At 49.7% G+C, this 18,121-nt stretch overlaps 2 protein-coding genes across 3 annotated transcripts; one reads left to right on the plus strand and one right to left on the minus strand.

Moving 5' to 3' along the window:
* Positions 1 to 809: 809 nt before the first annotated feature.
* On the plus strand, positions 810 to 10,867 carry ILVBL (ilvB acetolactate synthase like). Its single transcript, XM_001366685.4, has 15 exons — positions 810 to 1,148; positions 2,305 to 2,506; positions 2,744 to 2,871; positions 3,004 to 3,142; positions 3,260 to 3,377; positions 5,523 to 5,622; positions 5,777 to 5,874; positions 6,276 to 6,412; positions 7,790 to 7,924; positions 9,093 to 9,207; positions 9,332 to 9,501; positions 9,613 to 9,683; positions 9,763 to 9,834; positions 10,068 to 10,173; positions 10,384 to 10,867. The coding sequence occupies exons 1-15, from the start codon at positions 1,032 to 1,034 to the stop codon at positions 10,560 to 10,562; spliced, it is 1,887 nt and encodes a 628-aa protein (XP_001366722.1). The 5' UTR covers positions 810 to 1,031; the 3' UTR covers positions 10,563 to 10,867.
* SYDE1 (synapse defective Rho GTPase homolog 1) lies at positions 2,412 to 17,249 on the minus strand. 2 transcript variants are annotated; one of them, XM_007489685.3, is made up of 8 exons: positions 17,002 to 17,232; positions 16,098 to 16,451; positions 15,079 to 15,738; positions 14,588 to 14,802; positions 14,297 to 14,423; positions 13,808 to 13,968; positions 12,801 to 13,044; positions 2,412 to 2,534 (listed from the first exon to the last, which is right to left on the minus strand). In XM_007489685.3, exons 1-8 carry the CDS (start codon positions 17,087 to 17,089, stop codon positions 2,503 to 2,505), a joined length of 1,881 nt encoding a protein of 626 aa, XP_007489747.1. In that variant the 5' UTR covers positions 17,090 to 17,232; the 3' UTR covers positions 2,412 to 2,502. The 2 variants fall into 2 exon arrangements, with proteins under 2 accessions (XP_007489747.1, XP_001366670.1); XM_001366633.4 differs by lacking the exon at positions 2,412 to 2,534 and adding an exon at positions 10,875 to 12,450 and having other exon boundaries at positions 17,002 to 17,249.
* Positions 17,250 to 18,121: the final 872 nt, after the last annotated feature.

An 18,121-nucleotide genomic window follows, 5' to 3' on the forward strand; every position in this document is an offset into this window, starting at 1 on the left:
AAGGAGATGGGAATGGGTGACAAGGGACGTTAAGGGAATATTCAAAGGTAGAATGTCTGGGTGGGTGACGAGGTGCTGAAGAGATTTATGGGGTGGAGGTTCATAAACGGGAGGGGAGATGTGAAGAAGCCGGGTGTAACTGGGGCTGTGAACAGACAGTAGAAGCCTAGGAGGTATAGGCTAAGAATAACAAGAAAGGGCAGCAAAGTGGCTCTGTGGATTGAGAGCCAGGCCTACAGAGGAAGGATCTTGGTTCAAATATGACCAAACTTCCCAGCTGTGTGACTCCCAGCACGTCACTTAAACTCCATTGCCAAGTCCTTACTAATTCTAAAACAGAAAGTAAGCGTTAAAAAAGGGGGGAAAAAAAGAGTAACATGGGCGTGGCCTAGTGTTTTTGGTTGAGGAGTTTTGAAGAGGTAGGGGGCCATGAAGGGACAGGGCCTGTTTGGCAGTAGGGAGGGTTATGAGAGCTTGCAAGGAGGTAGGGGCAACGATGAGGCGGGGCCTATAAAGAGGTTGGGGTCACAGGGACAGGGCGTGTGCTGTGAAAGGCTGGTTAGCAGAGTTTCTGAACAAGTGGTTTTCTTTTTTTCTCCTCTTCCTCCCTCCCCCTCCTCCTCCCTCCTAAGGAGGGAACCCGCCCCAAGGACCCGGATGAGTCCAGTGTCCCGAGGGCGGAAGACTTCTGAATTTAGGGTCCTTTACCTCTTCTTGATTGGAGGCTCCAATCACGTGATGATAGAGCCTGTCGAACCACAGAGCGACCTCTGCTCCCGGAGGAGAATGGGTGGGGCAGGCGAACCACCAATCCCTGGAGTGGGGGGCGTGGCTTGCGTCTTGGGGCGGAGGGCAGACGTGCCCACGCAGGAGGAGAGGGGCTTACCCGGTGTTCGTAAGGCCCTGCCTACTGGTTGGGCCCGGGCGGTAACGGGGCGTGGTGCGGTAGGGTAGGGGCCGGACTTGGATCCCTCCGGGGGCGGGGGCCTGCTCGGTTCCTTGGGATTTGAGTCCGCTGGTATAGCTCGGACATGGAGGCTAGCTGGTCCTCTGCCTTCTACTACGTCCTCCTGGCCTGCGGAACCCTGGGGACCATCTCGCTCGGAGTCGCCTATCGCTTTGGCCTCCTCTACCAGCTCCTGCACCAGGTGTCCGGGGCCAGGGCGGGGGGAGGCGGCGCTGCTCCGGGGCAGTTCGGGGCTTAACCATGGGACGACTGGGTCTTAGCAAAGACTCTTGTACATTTGGGAACTACCAAGCATTTGGCTTGTGAGAGCACGCGGGTAATCACCGATATCCAAAGGTGCAAGCTCAGAGGAGGACAGAGGGACAAGGTCGCTGTGTGGGGCATGGATACCAGGGCGGGCTTCCTGGTGGAGGGAACGTTTAAAGCCCTCCCTCCAGCTTCTTCCCTCCTCTCTCCAGCTTCTTCCTTTCTCTCCCTTCCCCTATCCCAGGACCTTTTATCTTTGCCTGTTTACCCCCGATCTTCTTGCTCGGCCCATCCTTAAACTCCGAACAGTTAGACATTGCCTGTCTAGGATGGGAGTGGGAGTGGGAGTGGGAGTGGGAGTGGAGACGGGTTTTGGAAAAAAGGGAGAACCCTCCTGGTGCTGTGATATTGCTGGGCCTCTGTGGATCCTTGGCCTTATCTTCGGATGTTATGTCTAACCACACTGACTGCCTTTTGTTCCCTCCCAGCTCCATTGATTTCTCCATGAGTATCGGGGTTATCACCATGCTGTCAGCAATAAGGATCCCAAAACGCTTTACAGAGCTCACTGTGTTACCCTTGAACCTTTTGTGGCAGAGGCGGGTGGGATTGGAAACAGAAGCTGAAGTCTGACTGAACTGGGTTTGGAAGACAAGTGTCCTGAGGTGATGCCCACAAATTAAACTAGGTCTGCTTCAGGAATCTGTGGGAGTTGACCAAGTTGTGAAATGCCTCAGGGAGAAGCCATGGAATGGGGCCACTTAGCCCTCAAGGCCTCTCCTCTGCCTGGGATGTGGCTGGCTTCCAGCTGGCAGAAATAGGGGTCCTAGGTTAGGGACATGCTATGGAATCCTCAGCTGTTTCCCAAAGGCAGCTTAAAGTACAAGACCACCCAACCTCTTAATTCAGTTGCAAATGGATCATTTTGACTTTTAGTGCTTGGTTATTTTTTCCAGCTCTCCAGTGTTTCAGGTGAATGGGCACAACCACCAAGCCCGGGTACTTCGTGAATCATTCCCATGATGCCGCCCCTCTTACATTCCCTACTTAGATTTTTCCTACTCCCTTACTCTTCACCTCTCATGTTCTAGGTGGACAAATCTAGTTCTCGGTATGGTGGGGAGAATGTGGCATCAGTGCTGAAAGCCCATGGCATTCGATTCATCTTTACATTGGTGGGTGGACACATTTCTCCATTGCTGGTGGCAGCTGAGAAACTGGGCATCCGGGTGGTAGATACACGTCAGGAAGCCACGGCAGTGTTTGCTGCTGATGCTGTGGCCCGGCTTTCAGGTAAGGCCTTGATTCCTGTGCCCCTTCACTAGGTAGGGGAGGGAGAAAGAGCGTGGGTATTACTATGGTTATTGAGGAGTAAGGTTCAGGTTACTGTTCTTTCTAGTAGTGTCTATGTGATTGTTCCAGGGGTGGGCATTGAGGAGATGATGAGAGATGGGTCATTAGAACCTCTGTGAATACTTGTTGAACAAGTGAATATTGAATTTGCTGATAAAGAGGATTTATCTGCCACAGGGACAGTGGGTGTTGCTGCAGTGACTGCGGGGCCTGGCCTTACTAACGCAGTTACTGCTGTGAAGAATGCCCAGATGGCCCAGTCCCCTGTGCTGCTTCTGGGAGGGGCAGCCAGCACATTGCTGCAGGTGAGGTGGGGGCTACCCATTACTGTAATGACCAAAGCCTAGTTCACCTTAGGCTAGGTGGGGAGAGCAGGTGGTGGTTGGAGGAGAGGGTGTGCAGTGGAGCCCACAGCTGTGACCTTTCATCTGTGTCAGGGCCGGGGGCCACTTCAAGGCATCGACCAGATGTCTCTGTTCCGGCCACTCTGCAAGTTCTGTGCTTCTGTGCACCGGGTACGTGACATCATCCCTACTCTTCGGGCTGCACTTGCTGCTGCCCAGTCTGGTACCCCAGGTAGGCAGGAGTTGGGTATGTGGGGGGGTGCTGAGGGATGGAGTGTGTTTGAGGGGGAGAATGGGGCCTTGGGGAGGATGGAGCAGGTGAGGTAGCCTCCTGTGCCCCCATTCCTAGGCCCTGTATTTGTGGAGCTTCCCATCGATGTGCTCTACCCTTACTTCTTGGTGCAGAGGGAGGTGATGCCCTCCAAGAGCAAACCCCCCAAGAGCCTCATAGGAAAGCTTGTCTCCTGGTGAGCACCCCTGCTTCTCCCCCTCCTCTTGCTTCCTCCTTCATCTACCTTGCCCTCTTCCCCAGCTTTCCCACTCAATACATCAGCAGTCATTGAGGAACCCAGCTGTCCTTGGCCTATGGGAGAGATTGGACCAGGCTCAGAGACTTGGTTCTTGTCCTCAGCCAGCTCATTTTTTCATGGGGACCTAGACTCCCATTTGTGGAACAATCAGAGAGCTGTTTGGAAGTGCTAAACTTTAGACATCTCAATATGGACAGGAGCAGTTAGGGAGGAGGTGGCATTTGAATTCAACAAATTACTTTAGCAGACATTTATTAAGTACCTACTGTGATTAAGGTGGTTGGGACATGTAGAGATAGAATACAGACAGGTTGTTCCCTGGGGGACCTTCCATCCTGTCACTGTTGGCTGTGCTTTGTGGTAGACTGAAGAAGATGAGGAAGGAAGGGCAGTGTAGACAAGAAGAAATGCATTACCAAGGCATCTTTTATGTATGAGAAAGAGTGAGGTTGGGCTAACTTAAAAAGAAGGTGTGTAGAGGGGAGATAAAGATGGTGGTTAAAGGTGGGACCATCTGATAGAAGACCTTGAAAGCCAGGTAGGACCCTGGTTTGTTTGGATAAAGCAAGTAATAGGGAATCATTGTAGGTTCTTGAGCTATGAAATCATGTGGTAAGAGGGACACTTGACAGAGCCTAGTTTAACAGTATGTACAGAATGGAATGGAAAGGAGAGACTGGGGCAGGAGTTGGGTTTTTTTTGTTTAACCTTTTAGAGGCAGCTAGGTGGCACAATGGTTCACAGAGAGCTAGGCTTGGAGTTAGAAAGATCTGACTTCAAGTCTGGGCTCAGATACTTTCTGGCTCTGAGTTTCTGGGCAAGCCACTTAATTTATCCATGTCTGCCTTAATTTTCTCATCTACAAAATGGGAATAATAATAGCACCTACCTATTTGTAAAATGATTTGCAAATCTTAAAGGGATAATAAATCTTATTATTTTTCTGTCTCTTCATTCACTTATTTATCTAATCAACTATTTACTCACTCATCAGTTTGTTTGTACTGCGGACCCCTTTGACATTCTGATGAAGCCTAGGGATCCTTCTCAGAATAATCTTTTTAAGTGCATAAAATAAAAAGCATAGAATTCCAGATGAAACAGATTATATTGAAATATTGTTAGGACAGACACACAGATGCCTATCTCAACAAACAAGTTCACAGACCTCAGGTTAAGAATCCCTGGAGGGAGACTAGGTAGAATTATTGCAATATTCAGCTGTGAGGAGGTGAGGATTTGGACTAGGGTGGTAGTATCAAGAATAAAAAAGAGAGGAGGAACATAAGAGGAACAAGAAAGAAAGCTTTCTAGAACTTGGGGTTAGCTTAGCCTCAGGAGACAGAAGGTAGAGGTTCCAGGGTGCTTCTTGAAATTCCTAGCCCGAGTGGTATGGCTGACTCAGGTGAGAAAAAGGAGTTGATTCGGAGGTGAAGAGGTTTGTTCTAGACATAAATGAATTTGAGATGATACTTGGGTATCTACATGGAAGTGCTTTGGAAGCTCTTAGGAATATGAGGAAATGCTTAGGAGTTAGGAAGTTTATGACACATGTTGGATTGCATTGGGATACCAGGTAAGATTTTGGCTCTGGCTGCATGTAAACAGAAAAACCATATGATCATGGAATATTAGACCTAGAAAGACTTGTATCAAGGGAGCTTCCCATCTAACCTTCTCATCAACATGTTGGGGCTCAATTTTCCCGAGTGATTGGGATGGTGGGATGGTGAGGTAGCAGGGGATAGAGCACCAGGCCTGGAGTCAGGAGGTCCCGAGTTCAGATGTGACCTCAGATACTTCCTAGCTGTGTGATCCAGGATAGTCACTTTACCTCATTTACCTAGCCCTGGATACCCTTCTGCCTTAGAACTGATACTACAATAGAAGGTAAGAGTTTTTTTTAAAAAATCCAATTCTGATGTTCATATGTAAAATGAAGGCTAAAATTTGCCTTTTCCTTTTGCTTTCTCCCTTTCCTATTCCCAGTGCTTCCCAATCCCCTGCCTCTCTCTTTTTTATCTTCCTTGGTTCCTTTGCTCCATTTTAACCTTTTTTGATTTTCCCTGTCCTCTCCACCAGGTACCTGGAGAACCACTTGGCTAATCTGTTTGCAGGGGCCTGGGAGCCACAACCTGAGGGCCCCCTTCCCCTGAATATTCCTCAGGCCTCTTCCCAGCAGGTGAGCTGACCATGCCTTCCTGGGCCTGGATCCTTCTTTCTGAGGTTCCCCAGGCATGAGAGAGAGGGGGTGGGGGGAAGGGAAGGGAGAGGGGGAGGGAGAGGGAGATATGTAGCAACAAGCAGAAGAACCTTCTCTTCACCCTTCTTGACAGGTTCAGCGCTGTGTGGAACTTGTGAGTCGAGCCAAGAAGCCCCTCTTGTTGCTGGGAAGCCAGGCCTTGCTGCCCCCCACCCCAGCTGAGAGCCTCCGGTGAGGAGACTTTCTATATTCCTCCTGGCCAGAGCTTCTGCTGAAGAGATCTTCCTTCTCCTGACCACTGTCTGCCCCTTCCCCCTCTGCCCCAATCTCCCTGGCTTCTGGTGAGGAGACCTTGCTTCTATGCTTCCTTTGAGGAATCCCCTGCCTCTAATTCAGAGAAGTTCTGCCTGCCCTTACCCTCTGGGCTTTAGGGGAGAAGAAGTCTACCCTGTTTGATCTTGCATGGTTTCCTACATGTCAGCTCCCCTCATCCCAACCCAGTGCAGACTTAGGCTTCCTCTGGTGGGAATGGGCAGGGAAGAGAAATGGGATGATGTTTGGGGACTGAGGCTGTCAGGAGGAACTGACCAGGAGGTGCTACTCCAGGCTTCTCTGATTTTTTTTCTTATTAGAATTGCAGTGGAGTCTCTGGGTATCCCTTGCTTCCTGGGAGGGATGTCAAGGGGACTTCTGGGCCGGAACAGCCCCATTCACATCAGGCAAAATCGTCGTGATGCACTGAAGGAGGCTGATGTTGTCATCTTAGCAGGTACATGAGCTAATCTGGTGGGGCAATAGTGGAGGAGGTGGTCCTCAAGGATCCATGTTTTCAGGAATCCTTAAAGTGTAGGACCCTAATTGGCATTCATCACTTTCCCCCTTGACTCATTTGATCTTTGTAACCTCCTTTCCATATTCTCTCCCCAAAAGAAATTCAGTCATGCCCCCAAATTCCCACTCTTTCTCTCAAATTCATCCTTAAAAGGTGAGGTGAACTTATGACAGAACTGAAGATAGAGTTTAGGTATGTGGTCAGTAGATGGCTGTTGTATTAGAAGCCCATGGTAGGTGGTATGTGTTTAGCTAAGATAGGGTAGACTAGATTTATAAAGTGGTTAAGTTTTGAAACAAATATAATTAGATCAATAAGTATTTTAGAGTTTCTTAAATGAAAAAGAAAATGCCACTCATAAAAATAGCTCTCATTTCTAAAGTCTTTTAAGGTTTGCAAAATTCTATATGTACTTCCTAATGTAATTCTAACATCAATCCTGATAGGGAAGGATGTTGTCATCATCATCATTTTACCTCTATTGTCTATGACTATAGGTTGTAGAATAGTTACTGATCTGAATTAGTAAAGGAAATTTTCTTACTAAGAATCTCCCTACATTGATTGAAATAATGTCTGGACCAAAACAAACAAAAATCCTCATTTTACTGGCTGAGGAAACTGAAGCTCAAAAAGGCCAACCAATAATATGGCATAGTGAATAGAGAGGTGTAGGGATACTTGGGTTCAAATCCTACCATTGGTAGCTATGTGACTGTAAGCAATTTAACATCTTTGTGCCTCAGTTTCTTCAGCTAAATAAAATAGATTAATAACATCTGCAGATATTCTGCTTCCCAGATCTTGGGCTTTGGAATTAATCATAGAGACTAAGAATAATAACATATTTCTATATAGAAATATAGATCAAATATTTATTATATGCCAGGGGCTGTGCTAGATACTAGCAAACACAATAGTTCTCTGCCCTCAAAGAGCTTATATTTTAGTAGGACCATTCATTTATTCATCTAGCAAATGTTTACTGTGGAATATTACTTCAGCTAGTGCTGACTGGCTGCTTGTTCTAGGGAAAAGGCAACAATGCCCAAAACCTACCCAAAGAACCTGCTTTGGGTACTGAGGCTAGTGGAGAATGCCCTGCCAGATAACTTGGGGCTGGTGATGAGAGAGATGAATGACACAGGATCTGGAGCTTGCAATCCAGTCAGTTGACACAGAACAGAGTGCGTTTGAAACAAACCTGAACTATGAATTAAATGAAATTTCACCAGTTTCATTCTCCCATGGCCACTGACTATCCTTCCTCCCTGTTGTGTTTAAGTTTGTGATACCTCCTCCCCAAATCCCCAGGTGCTGTGTGTGATTTCCGTCTGTCCTATGGCCGTGTCTTAAGCCACAGCAGTAAAATTATTGCTGTCAATCGTGATCGTGAACAGTTGTTGCTCAACTCTGACCTCTTCTGGAAGCCTCAGGAAGCAGTGCAAGGTGAGCAAGGGAACACATCTCACAGGACTGATTCTGGTTTTGGACTGTAGAGTTTAGATCTGTGTGGGATCTTGGAGATGATCTTGTCCAATGCCCTCATTTTACAGCAGAAAAAAAAAACTGAGAACCAGGGAGGAAAATTACTTTAAGGTCAGAAGATAGTTCTGAATTTTTGAACTCCAGTGCTTTATGCACTGCATCTCTAATAATTCTTTAATATGAATAATGGAGTAGAGCCCTCAGGCTGAGTGACCATAGTGCTGGGCTTAGAAGTAGGAAGACCCGAGTTCAACCCTCATTTCTCTCACTAGTTCTGTGACCCCAAACAAATCACATAATCATTGTGACTCAGGCTACTCCCAAGTATTAATCTACTACCTAGATTGTAGATGGATTGCTATCTGCTTTCTTTGCACCAGTTGAAGGCAGTCCCAGGCCTGTGCGAATGAATATTGGTAGATGCCATTTCTATACTTCCACAGTTATGGGACACTTTACATACATTATCTCATTTGATCTTAATCACACCTCAGTGAAGTAGATAGGACAAGTCATCCTTGTTTTACAGATGAAGAAATGGAACCTCAGAAAGAGTAATAAATAGTAAGGGCAGAGGTGGGATTTAAACCTAGGTCTAGGAAATCCTCTAAGACATGTACTTAGCCTTCTTTACTCTTTTACCCCTTGTTTTGGGTTTTTTGTCCTATGACAGATTACTCCCCTGTGATGTTGCTTGTCCCTTTGTTCTCACTAAGGGATGATAGTGGGAAGGGGAAAGAAAGAGGGGATGGAATAAGTATTTATATAGTCTACTATGTGCCAGGCACTCTGCTCAGTGCTTTTACAAATATTCTCATTTGATTCTTATGACAATCCTGCAACATTGGTACTGTTATTCCTAATTTTAAATTGAGGAAACTGAGTCAGAGGTTAAGTGACTTGCCAAGGAACACACAGCTAATAGGTGTCTCTGAGACCAGATTTGAATTTAGGTCTCCTAACTCCAGGCCTAGCCTTTTGTCCATTGATCCTACAGCTGCCTCCAAAGGCCTCCTAGGCCTGCCCTTCCTTTTGAGCCTTTATCTTGTTTATTAGATTCTTTCTGCTCATTGGGGCAGGAAAGGCCATATTAGCATATAACCCCAATCCCATCAAAATTTACTCCCAGGGGATGTAGGCTCCTTTCTGCTAAGGCTATCAGAAGGGCTCCGGGGACAGACGTGGAACCAAGAATGGATTGAGCAGCTTCAAAAGGCTGACCAGCAGAAAGAACAGACCAATCGGTGGGTATTGTTAGTTGGGGTGGGATGGGGTGGTTGAGGGGGTTGGGGGGAAGGAAGAGAGTGAGTGTGTGTGTGTGTTGGGAGAAGAGTTTCTTTCAGGGTGTTATCTGGCTACCTATTCTAGAGAAAAGGGAGCAGAACCCACAGCCCACCACTTGAACCCACTTTGGGTATTGGAGCTGGTCGAGAAGACTCTGCCAGATAATTCAGTGCTGGTGGCAGATGGTGGAGATTTTGTGGGCAGTGCTGCTTATCTGGTCCGACCCCGAGGCCCTTTGCGCTGGCTTGATCCTGGTGAGTAGGGACCAAGAACAACTCTTTCTTTTTGGGAGACAGAATTAGATATAAAAAATCTTGGCAGATTTCAAGTGTTTGGGCACATTCTTTTCCCCTGCCTCTTTATAGGAGCATTTGGGACTTTGGGAGTAGGAGGAGGATTTGCACTTGGTGCCAAGCTGTGCCGCCCAGATGCAGAGGTGAGTTATGGGATAAGGGTGAGGGGTGCCAGCCCATGGCTTACTACCTTCCTGTGCTGCTTTATTTTACTTTCCTTAGGTGTGGGTCCTCTTTGGCGATGGTGCCCTTGGCTACAGTATCATTGAGTTTGATACCTTTGCCAGACACAAGGTATGTGGGCATAATAGGGATATTCTAGCTATTCCCCAATAGTCAATTCTGGGCCTTAGAGAGAACTGCTCATCTATGGGGAGTGAAGACTATTAGGAGATTTCTGTTCATCTCTTCTCCCACTTGTCTTCCTTCAGGGGCTCTATCTCTCATTTCTGTTCCCTACTTCTTAGCTTGGAGTAAGTGGTAAGTTTTGGGGTTAGAATCCCTACCCTCATGTTTCTTTTCTTCAGGTTCCTATTATAGCTGTGGTGGGGAATGATGCGTGTTGGACCCAGATCTCCAGGGAGCAGGTGCCCATTCTTGGCAGTAATGTGGCCTGTGGTCTGGCTTACACTGGTAAGGATCCTGGAGGAGAATGGGATCATGGTCTGTATTACAGTGGAGTGGGTAGCCAGGGTGGGAGGAGTGAGTCTCATCTCTGCTTTCCTCCCCACCCCAGTCCCTACTTCTTAAAGGCCTAGTGGTAGGTAAGCTACCTGCAGCTTTATTCCAGGTGGCTTTGTGCTAAGGCTCTATTCTGATTGTTTTCCCATACTGTTCTTGCAGATTACCATGTGGTGGCAGAAGGACTGGGGTCTAAGGGCTTACTGCTGTCAAGGGAGAATGAGGAGAAGGCTGAAGAGGTGCTTCATACTGCCCAGCAGCTGTGTCGTAAGGGCCAGCCTGTCCTTATTAATGTTCTCATTGGAAAGTCGGACTTCAGGGATGGTTCCATTTCTGTGTAGGAGGACTTATTAATCTATCACCTTGTGCCCTGATCACCCTATGCCACCTGTTAGACTCATTTTGCCTTTCCCCCTTTTTCAGAGGGTCCTGTTTCAGACAATATAAAGAGTGGGAATGGAATAGTGGGAAGGGAGGAGGACACCTGAGAATGGAATCCATTCTTAGAGGTGTGCCCTGAGGTGGTAAGCTCAGTTTCTCTCACTAGATTGAGTTGAAGCAGCCCTGGAGGTGATCATGCTCTCTTTTCCTATGAACCTTGGTTCAATAAACATCTCATCTAGGCCATTGGTGGCCCAAGGATTCAGCCCTGGTACCTGTGCATAATGATTTATTGTTCACACAGTGAGGATGGGATTGAGGGAGGGTGGTAGATGATGGTGGGAAGGACCCTAACTTTCCCACCAATGGCTCCTCATAGGTGGGAGGGATCTAGGATGGATGGGGTTCCACAGTGGTGCCTACTGGTTATGGACTCAGAAAATATATATCCACTGCTGATTCCTTATCCCCATGTTTTCCCTGACCTGGAGCTCCAACACCCATATAAATGTATTTATACAACATTCTCTCTTATTCTTAACACATATATATGCACACACACATTCTCACAACTGGAGGCAATAAATAAGAGCCTGTTCGTACCAAAGTATACCAGCCTGGCTCTTGGCAGGGGTTTGGGGAAAATGGGCAGCAAGCCATCCTTCAGAGAAAGATGGAGGGGTAAGTGCTTAGTTTGGTGGGCCTGAGAGGGTTAGGACCTATACTCTGCTACCCCAACTTGCTCTTCTGAGGCAGTGATTGGCTCTCCCTTTCTGTTTGGGAGTGGGGTTATATCCTCTTGGAGGTAGGGCAATATTCCATACCAGTTACCCTATTCAGATAACCTGGGGCCAACTTATGGATTCCCAAAATGACACTGCTGATTTCAGTGCTTGAGGGAATAAGGGTTGCAGAGAGCTGTATCCAAAGCTAATACTGATTTGGCTGGCAGCAGCAAGGGAGGGTGTGTTGGGTACCCCCCTCAGGGAGGTGGGTGATCACAGCAAGATAATAAGTCAGAAGATTTTAGAGCTGGAAGAGACCATAGAGATCATCTAGTCCAACTCCTCATTTTTAAAAATGAGATTAAGGCCTAGAGAGCCAAAACCTGCCCCCACTGACTTGGTGGCAAGTAGCTGATTTGAGCACAGGTTCTTTTGATGTGTATTCTGCTCTTTCCACTACATTGTCTCACTTTTGCTTGGAAAAGTGGCTGTAGTAGAGTGGCTCCTACAAAGGGCATTAACCCAGCCTCAAGAAAAATGGTCCCTGGTAAAAAAGGTCCAAGGTAAGAGGGCTACTTATCCCCGTTAAGGACATCTCCTTAGCAACGAGGAGATGGTACTTGGCAACAGAAGGCTGGTCCCTAGCAACAAGGAAATATATGGTCCCTAGCAACGGGAGGCAGGTTCCACACCAGGGCTCAGAGGCACACGTTAATTTGCTTGGACAGCTCCCTCTCCAGGTCCAGGATCAGGGTGTCAAAGTCTTTTAGGTTGAGGCGGGTGTTGAAAGGAGCCTCAGGGTCATCATCCATGAGGGCAAAGTCCCCCTCAAAGTCACCAGCTCCCGCTTGACCTCTGCCTTCATCCTCATCGTCCTCACTGTCGCTCCCTGCGACCTGGTCATAATCTGGGCCGGACAGGAAGTCACGCCCATAAGAAAGGAAGTCCCGCCCGCAGATGCTCCAGTCGCCAGCGTAACGGTTACTAGGGGGGCTCTCGGGCCCACCTCGGTCTCGAGGCCGTGTCACCACTTCGGGCTCCCCCAGCGGCAGATCCAGCAGGGGCTGCCGCTTCGGGCGGAGGTAGGGGACGCTGTCTGGAGGATCCGGGGGGCGGCGGGGGTCTAGGGTAAGAGGGGAAGGAAATGACCTAGAGCTGGCTCTGAGTTGATATCCCACCCCAAGCTGCCTTGGAAGTTTTCTCCGTACCAGTCTTAAATTGCCTAGTTGACCAGATGGGATGGGGTGAATTTGGGCCTCTGATTGGCTGGATGGTAGGCGTGGCCTTTGAGTGACAGGCCCCTCTTTGGGCTAGGTAGAGGCGTGACCTCGAAGGTGATTTGATCTCTGATTAGTTGTAAGATAGGCATGGTTACAGGGGATTGGCCTTCTCGATGGCTGATTGATGGGCACAGCCTCTGGGGGATTGGGTTTCTGCTTTGAGTGGGCAGGGCCTACAGGAGGTGGGACTTACCTGGCCAGGCCTGAAGCAGATAGTGCAACACCTCAATGTGACGTTTGAAGTCCACAGCGCTGGCGAGGCCGGAACCTGAGCCGGAGCCGGGGACAGGGCAGCGCCCTCGGAGCCGTGTGGGAGTTTGGCGCGGGGGCAGCAGCACAGGCCCAAAGCAGACAGCTAGGTTCTGAGGGGTCATGCGGTTGTGGGTGTGGAAGGAGGAGACCAGGCGCAGGTGATCCAGGAGCAATGTCAGTGTGGCCTGAAGGGGCCCAGGGTAGGGGGTAGGGGGGAAAGGGGCACTCTGAGTACAGAAGTGGAGAGGACCTCGCCCCAACACCCCATGCCCCTTTGCCAGTCCCTTCCCCAATATCTTTGCCTTCTGGGACTCCTGCTCCTCTTCCTCTCCCTGTCCTGTCTCCTTCCTTCTCTCTGCTTCCTTCCTTGTCATTCTACTTTCCCAGTGTCTGAACTCCCTTTCTCTTCCTTTCACCCATTCCTTTTTCTTATTCTCTTCCTAACTCTCTTATCCCTTCATTTTCCCTTTCCCCATTTCCTTATCATTCCTGTCTCTGACCCTAGCTTCAGTGTATACTCCATCTTCTCTCTCTCCTTTTTTTTTGTCTCCCTTGCCCCAGCTTTCTTTCTCTAGTCTTGCCTTTGATTCCCTTCACCACTCTTTGTTCCTTTTACCTCCCTTTCACCACCCTCAGCTTTTTTTCTGTTCCTTAGGCAAGATTTCAGTAATGTGTACTATTGCCCACTGGAGCTTTGGGTTATTTCTGTAACATTTCAACACAAAATAAATGATCACAGACCTTGGCCTTAACATGTGCATTTGCAAATAGAAATGTTATAAAGGACCTCCTCCCCTCTACTTTATACCGTGGCTCCAGTGGATGACTGTCTCCCTAGTTTAGCCCAGTTCACTTCCTGTTCCCCCTTCCCTGGCTTTCTGTCCCCATTATGCAATGCCCTTTCCCTTTTTCTCACCGCCTATCTCCATTTCTCCCCAGTCAACATACCCTCTCAACTTCAGGCAGACACTGGAGGAGTTCTCTGGTCCCTTGTGGGTTTACCCTGCTGGAGCTGGGTGGCCCCTGCCTCATAGCCTCCAGGACCACTTGGTAGAGTGGTGGGGTGATGAGCGGTGTGGGTAGCTCTCTTAGGTAGTCCTTGAGGATCCCTACAGAGGTGAGTCCCAACTCAAGTTAGGGCTTTTTTGTCTCTTTTTCTTGGGATTGTTCTTTATTCCTACTCTTGGCCCCCAGAGTTGAAAGAGGTAAAATGTGAGGGAAAGGCTGGGACAGAGAGGAAAGTGAGATTCCCCAGAGAAACTCTAGTGAAAGAGAAAGGGGAGGCTAAGCTAAGAGAATGCTTCAGTGCTTCATGGGGGGAGAAAGCAGAGGCCATGTTAAGGGAACTTTGATTTGGGAGTAGAGTTAGAGGAGCCAAAGAAAAGGAGGGGGAGGGGAGTGGCAGAAGGAGATGTAGCTTGAGAGGAAGATTCTGACCTGTGATAACATTGATGTCTGGATACAAGTCCTCGGAGAGACTGACTGCTGCACTGTCTCGCTCAAAGGCATCTCGAAGCTCCTTCTTTACAGCAGCTGAGCCACATAGCCGGTACAATCCCACCACCTGCAAGGAGAAGAGGAGCCTTTGATATGGCTATCTAGAACCTAGATGATGTAGTGGACAGCCCAGATCAATACTGAATCCAGGAGGGGTAGGGGAGTGGTGAGAAAATGGGGAGCTGGTATAGAAGAGAAAGTGTGGCCAGGGCTAGGATTCCAGGGCCTCACCCGGAGCCCCCTTCTCTCGATCTGCCCAATGCACTTCTGGATGATGAGGGGCACGTGACCTGGAGCTTGTTCCCGCTCTACAAGCAGTGGCAGAGGTAACCCAAAGACTCTGGGTTCTTGGCTTCCTGGGGCTTCCTGCTGCTCCCAGAGTGTCAGCTTTGCATATAACAGGCCTTGGGGTTCTAGTCTCACTGCTAGCTGCTGGGCCCGGCACCCTGGGAGCAAGATATAACAGTATGATATAGAAACAGGGTCTTGTTGCAGGCTCCATAGTTTATATGTACCAGTGCTGTGCCTAGTGTTCAGTTCAATGCATCCCTTGCCCATTCTTTGGCCACCCGTTCTCATACCTTCAGTTTCCATTCCTTGCTGATCTGGGCCCTTGTTCCCTCACCAGGAAGGCCCTAGCCTTGACTCAGATTCTGTCTGCAAAGCCTTACTTGATTCATCCACAGGTTTACTCCCTGAGCCATCCCCAAATCCCCATTCACCTCGGAAAAGAGAAGGCAGCAGCACAGTGCCATGAGCACAGGACCGGTGGCGCTGAATACAGGGGTCCCAAGCCAGAATTAGGGCCCGGAGAAGATGGGCAGCCTCCAGCTCTAGATGGAAGGTGTGGTCAAGCCTCAGGAAGTCAGTACCACTCCCCCGAAGTGGTCCTGTTCTGGCTCTTGGGGCACCATCCACTTGGAGCAGACAGCAGAGATTTGGTGGGGTGGGTCCTGGTGGCAGGCGCAAGCCCCCCAGCCCATATAGGTGCAGGCTGAGGCGCCCCCAGAGGGCAGGGGGTGAGGCACGGGGTGGAGGGGCTGCTTCATAGGGCCGGAAGGCAGCAGGAGATGGGTGAGGAGGCCGTTCAGGGGAGTCACCATCGCTGAGGTAGCCAGCCTGGCTCCCCTGGGCTCCCTCTGTACACCTCTGTGCTCCCACACTGCTGTCCAGGTGGTATCGGCTTATGACTGAGCCAGCTGGGGCTGCCCGCTCCCGTTCAGCCTCACGTTCTCCCCGGCTTCTGGGCCCCCTGAGGCTCAGTCGCCGCCTCAGCTCAGGCAACTTTTTCATCTTCATTGAGAGGCGCCTTGCAGGGCCTGGAGACTTGGTTCGTGATGATTTAGCAGGGGCATTGCTGGGGATAACTTCTGGGGCTGCTCCTGTATAGAGTAGAGCAGAACAAAAGTTAGGAGCCTGAGAGCAGAGCCAGACTTAGGGACTGAGGGAAGACAGCAAATGGGAGTGGGAGGGGGCTGATGGGACAGAGGCTGGGGAGAAGGGAGCTGAGAACAGAGAGCAGGGGTCAGGATGGAGGGAGTGACAATGAGGACTGAGCACCGAGTGGGGCTTAGAGGGCTAGGACTGGGGGTTGGAGGGAAAGTGAGATGGCAGAGCTGGGGTCAGGGAGATGGAAAAGAGAGGAAGGGCTGCAGGCTAGGGAGAAGAACAGGTCTTGGGGGCTGGAGGCTGCTGAGTGGAGGGATTTAGGAAAGAGATCAGGTTACAATTGTTTCGTTACCCCCAGGGGCTGCACTCTCCTGGTTGGCTTGAGTGGCCTGGGGTGTGGTCCCCCCAGATGCCAGACTTCCTGGCTCCTCTTCTGGGATAGGGTTGTACCAGATCTCTCCAGCTAGTTCAGTGGGCCCTCCAGGTCCCAGCACTGTTTCTTCAGGAACCTTGCTGCCTCCCAGCACCCAGCGACGGCTGCTGGACTCCAGGCTCTGCAGGTAGGCCCCCCGGGCTGGGTTTCTTGACACTTCAGGGCTAGGAGGTTCCTCTTCCCCAGGCCCTGTCACCTGGGTTATGGGCTCTGGCTTGGGGAGGTCGGGTGCTGGCTCAGGGACACTGGGTTCGGGGATCAGGGCTGGGCGGCCTATAGGGAAAGGAGGAAGGTGAGACAGTCCCCTGCCAATCTGCCCAGAGGAGAAGAAGGGCCCAGTCCTTAAATTCCCTGTCTCCTCTGTCTCTCATGCCAACTTAGGGCTAACCAAAGTCTGATATCAGTATATGCCCCTTCCCCCTCCCTACCTCTGCCTCCCCCCTTAGTATTCCACCAGGGTTCTGCTCCCCATACTTGGTCCAACTAAGGAAGGTCCTCCTCTCTGTTCTCACCACCCCTTAGCACCCTGTCTGTAGTCTACCTTAAGAGGTATTAGCCACTCTAGAGCTCCCCTGGGATAGTCAGACATTCCAACTGTATAACGGTTTGGAGTCCTTTCCCGTCCCCTCCCACCTCCTGTTCCCCCTTCCATCCTTCCACCCCTTGCTCCCAGCTCCTCTCCCCCATTCCCTGAGGTACCAGCTCCTCCTTCCCTCAGCCTCTCTACCTTGGGGTTCCCCCCAAGGGGCATCTAGGAGGGCTGTGTAGGGAAGAGATGTCAGTGGTAGGAGTTCTGGCCCTGGGAACTCCCCTCGGACCTCACCTCTATCCTTCACATCCGACTTTTTCCGGGGAAGTTTCTCCCGTCCCCGAAGGCGGGAGAAGGTTTTCCTGAGTAGCGGCTCGGCCATGCTGGGGCTGGGGCTGGGGCTGGGGGCTGGGCCAGGGTCCTGCCAGGCCAGGCAGAGCCCCTTGCCCCGGACCGCCCCCTCCCCTCTTCTCCCTGCCTGCCCACCCTGCTCGATTTCTCCCTCCTCCCTCCTCCCTCCCTCCCTCCCTCAGGCAGGAAACAAATTCCAGGAATGCTTTGGCCCAAACTTTTTTTTTCTTCCCTTGGCCAGAGCAGGTGCTGCTGGGAGATGTAGTTCTTGTCTGGGGGGAGGGGAAAGTCAGGATTTGGGGCTGGGGAGAGCAGATGGAGAGAGACTTTAGGAAGCTAAGATAGTAAGGGGAAACCTCAGAAGATGGGAACTGTGGGAAGTGTGGGACAATGTCTGGAGCATTTTTATTTTAGCAAAAGATTGTTTTCTGGTTGGGCTAAGGTCAAATTGCCAGATTTCTTGTGGAAGGTCTTGGATCTCCAGGGAGCTAGGGAATGTTGAGAGGAGGGATCTGGAGAAATAGGTTGCACAGGAGGGAGTACAATGGTGTGATGGGGAGGAGGGACAAAGGTAAGATCTCCCCAAGAAGAGGCTAGACACCAACACTAGGGTGTTGGAGGAGAGCCTTATTTTAGCTTTGGTCATTGTGTTGAGAGCAGAGTGAGAGCTGATCAGGTCTGTTCATTACAGGTTCAGGTTAGGAGATCTCTACAGGGATTGGGACTCTTGGTCCTCTGTAGAGTAAAAGTAGCAGGGTACTTGTCAATGTTTAACAACAAACTCTCCTAAAAATGTATGCAGGACACACTTTTAACTTTAATTTGTGTTATTAACATTTTTCTCATAACTTTCTCAAGACTAGACAATCAACAAAACCTTAAACCAAGTCCTGATTTGTACTATGTGGCAATTTCTTTTTTTTTTTTAACCCCTCACCTTCCATCTTAGAATCAATATTTTTTGTGGTAAGGCCTAGGCAATGGGGTTTAAATGGCTTGCCCAGGGCCCCACAGCTAGGAAGTGTCTGAGGCTAGATTTGAGATGTTCTTTAAGTGTCTTTTG

Source organism: Monodelphis domestica, chromosome 3, assembly GCF_027887165.1.
Source record: "Monodelphis domestica isolate mMonDom1 chromosome 3, mMonDom1.pri, whole genome shotgun sequence".
NCBI classification, from domain to species: domain Eukaryota; kingdom Metazoa; phylum Chordata; class Mammalia; order Didelphimorphia; family Didelphidae; genus Monodelphis; species Monodelphis domestica.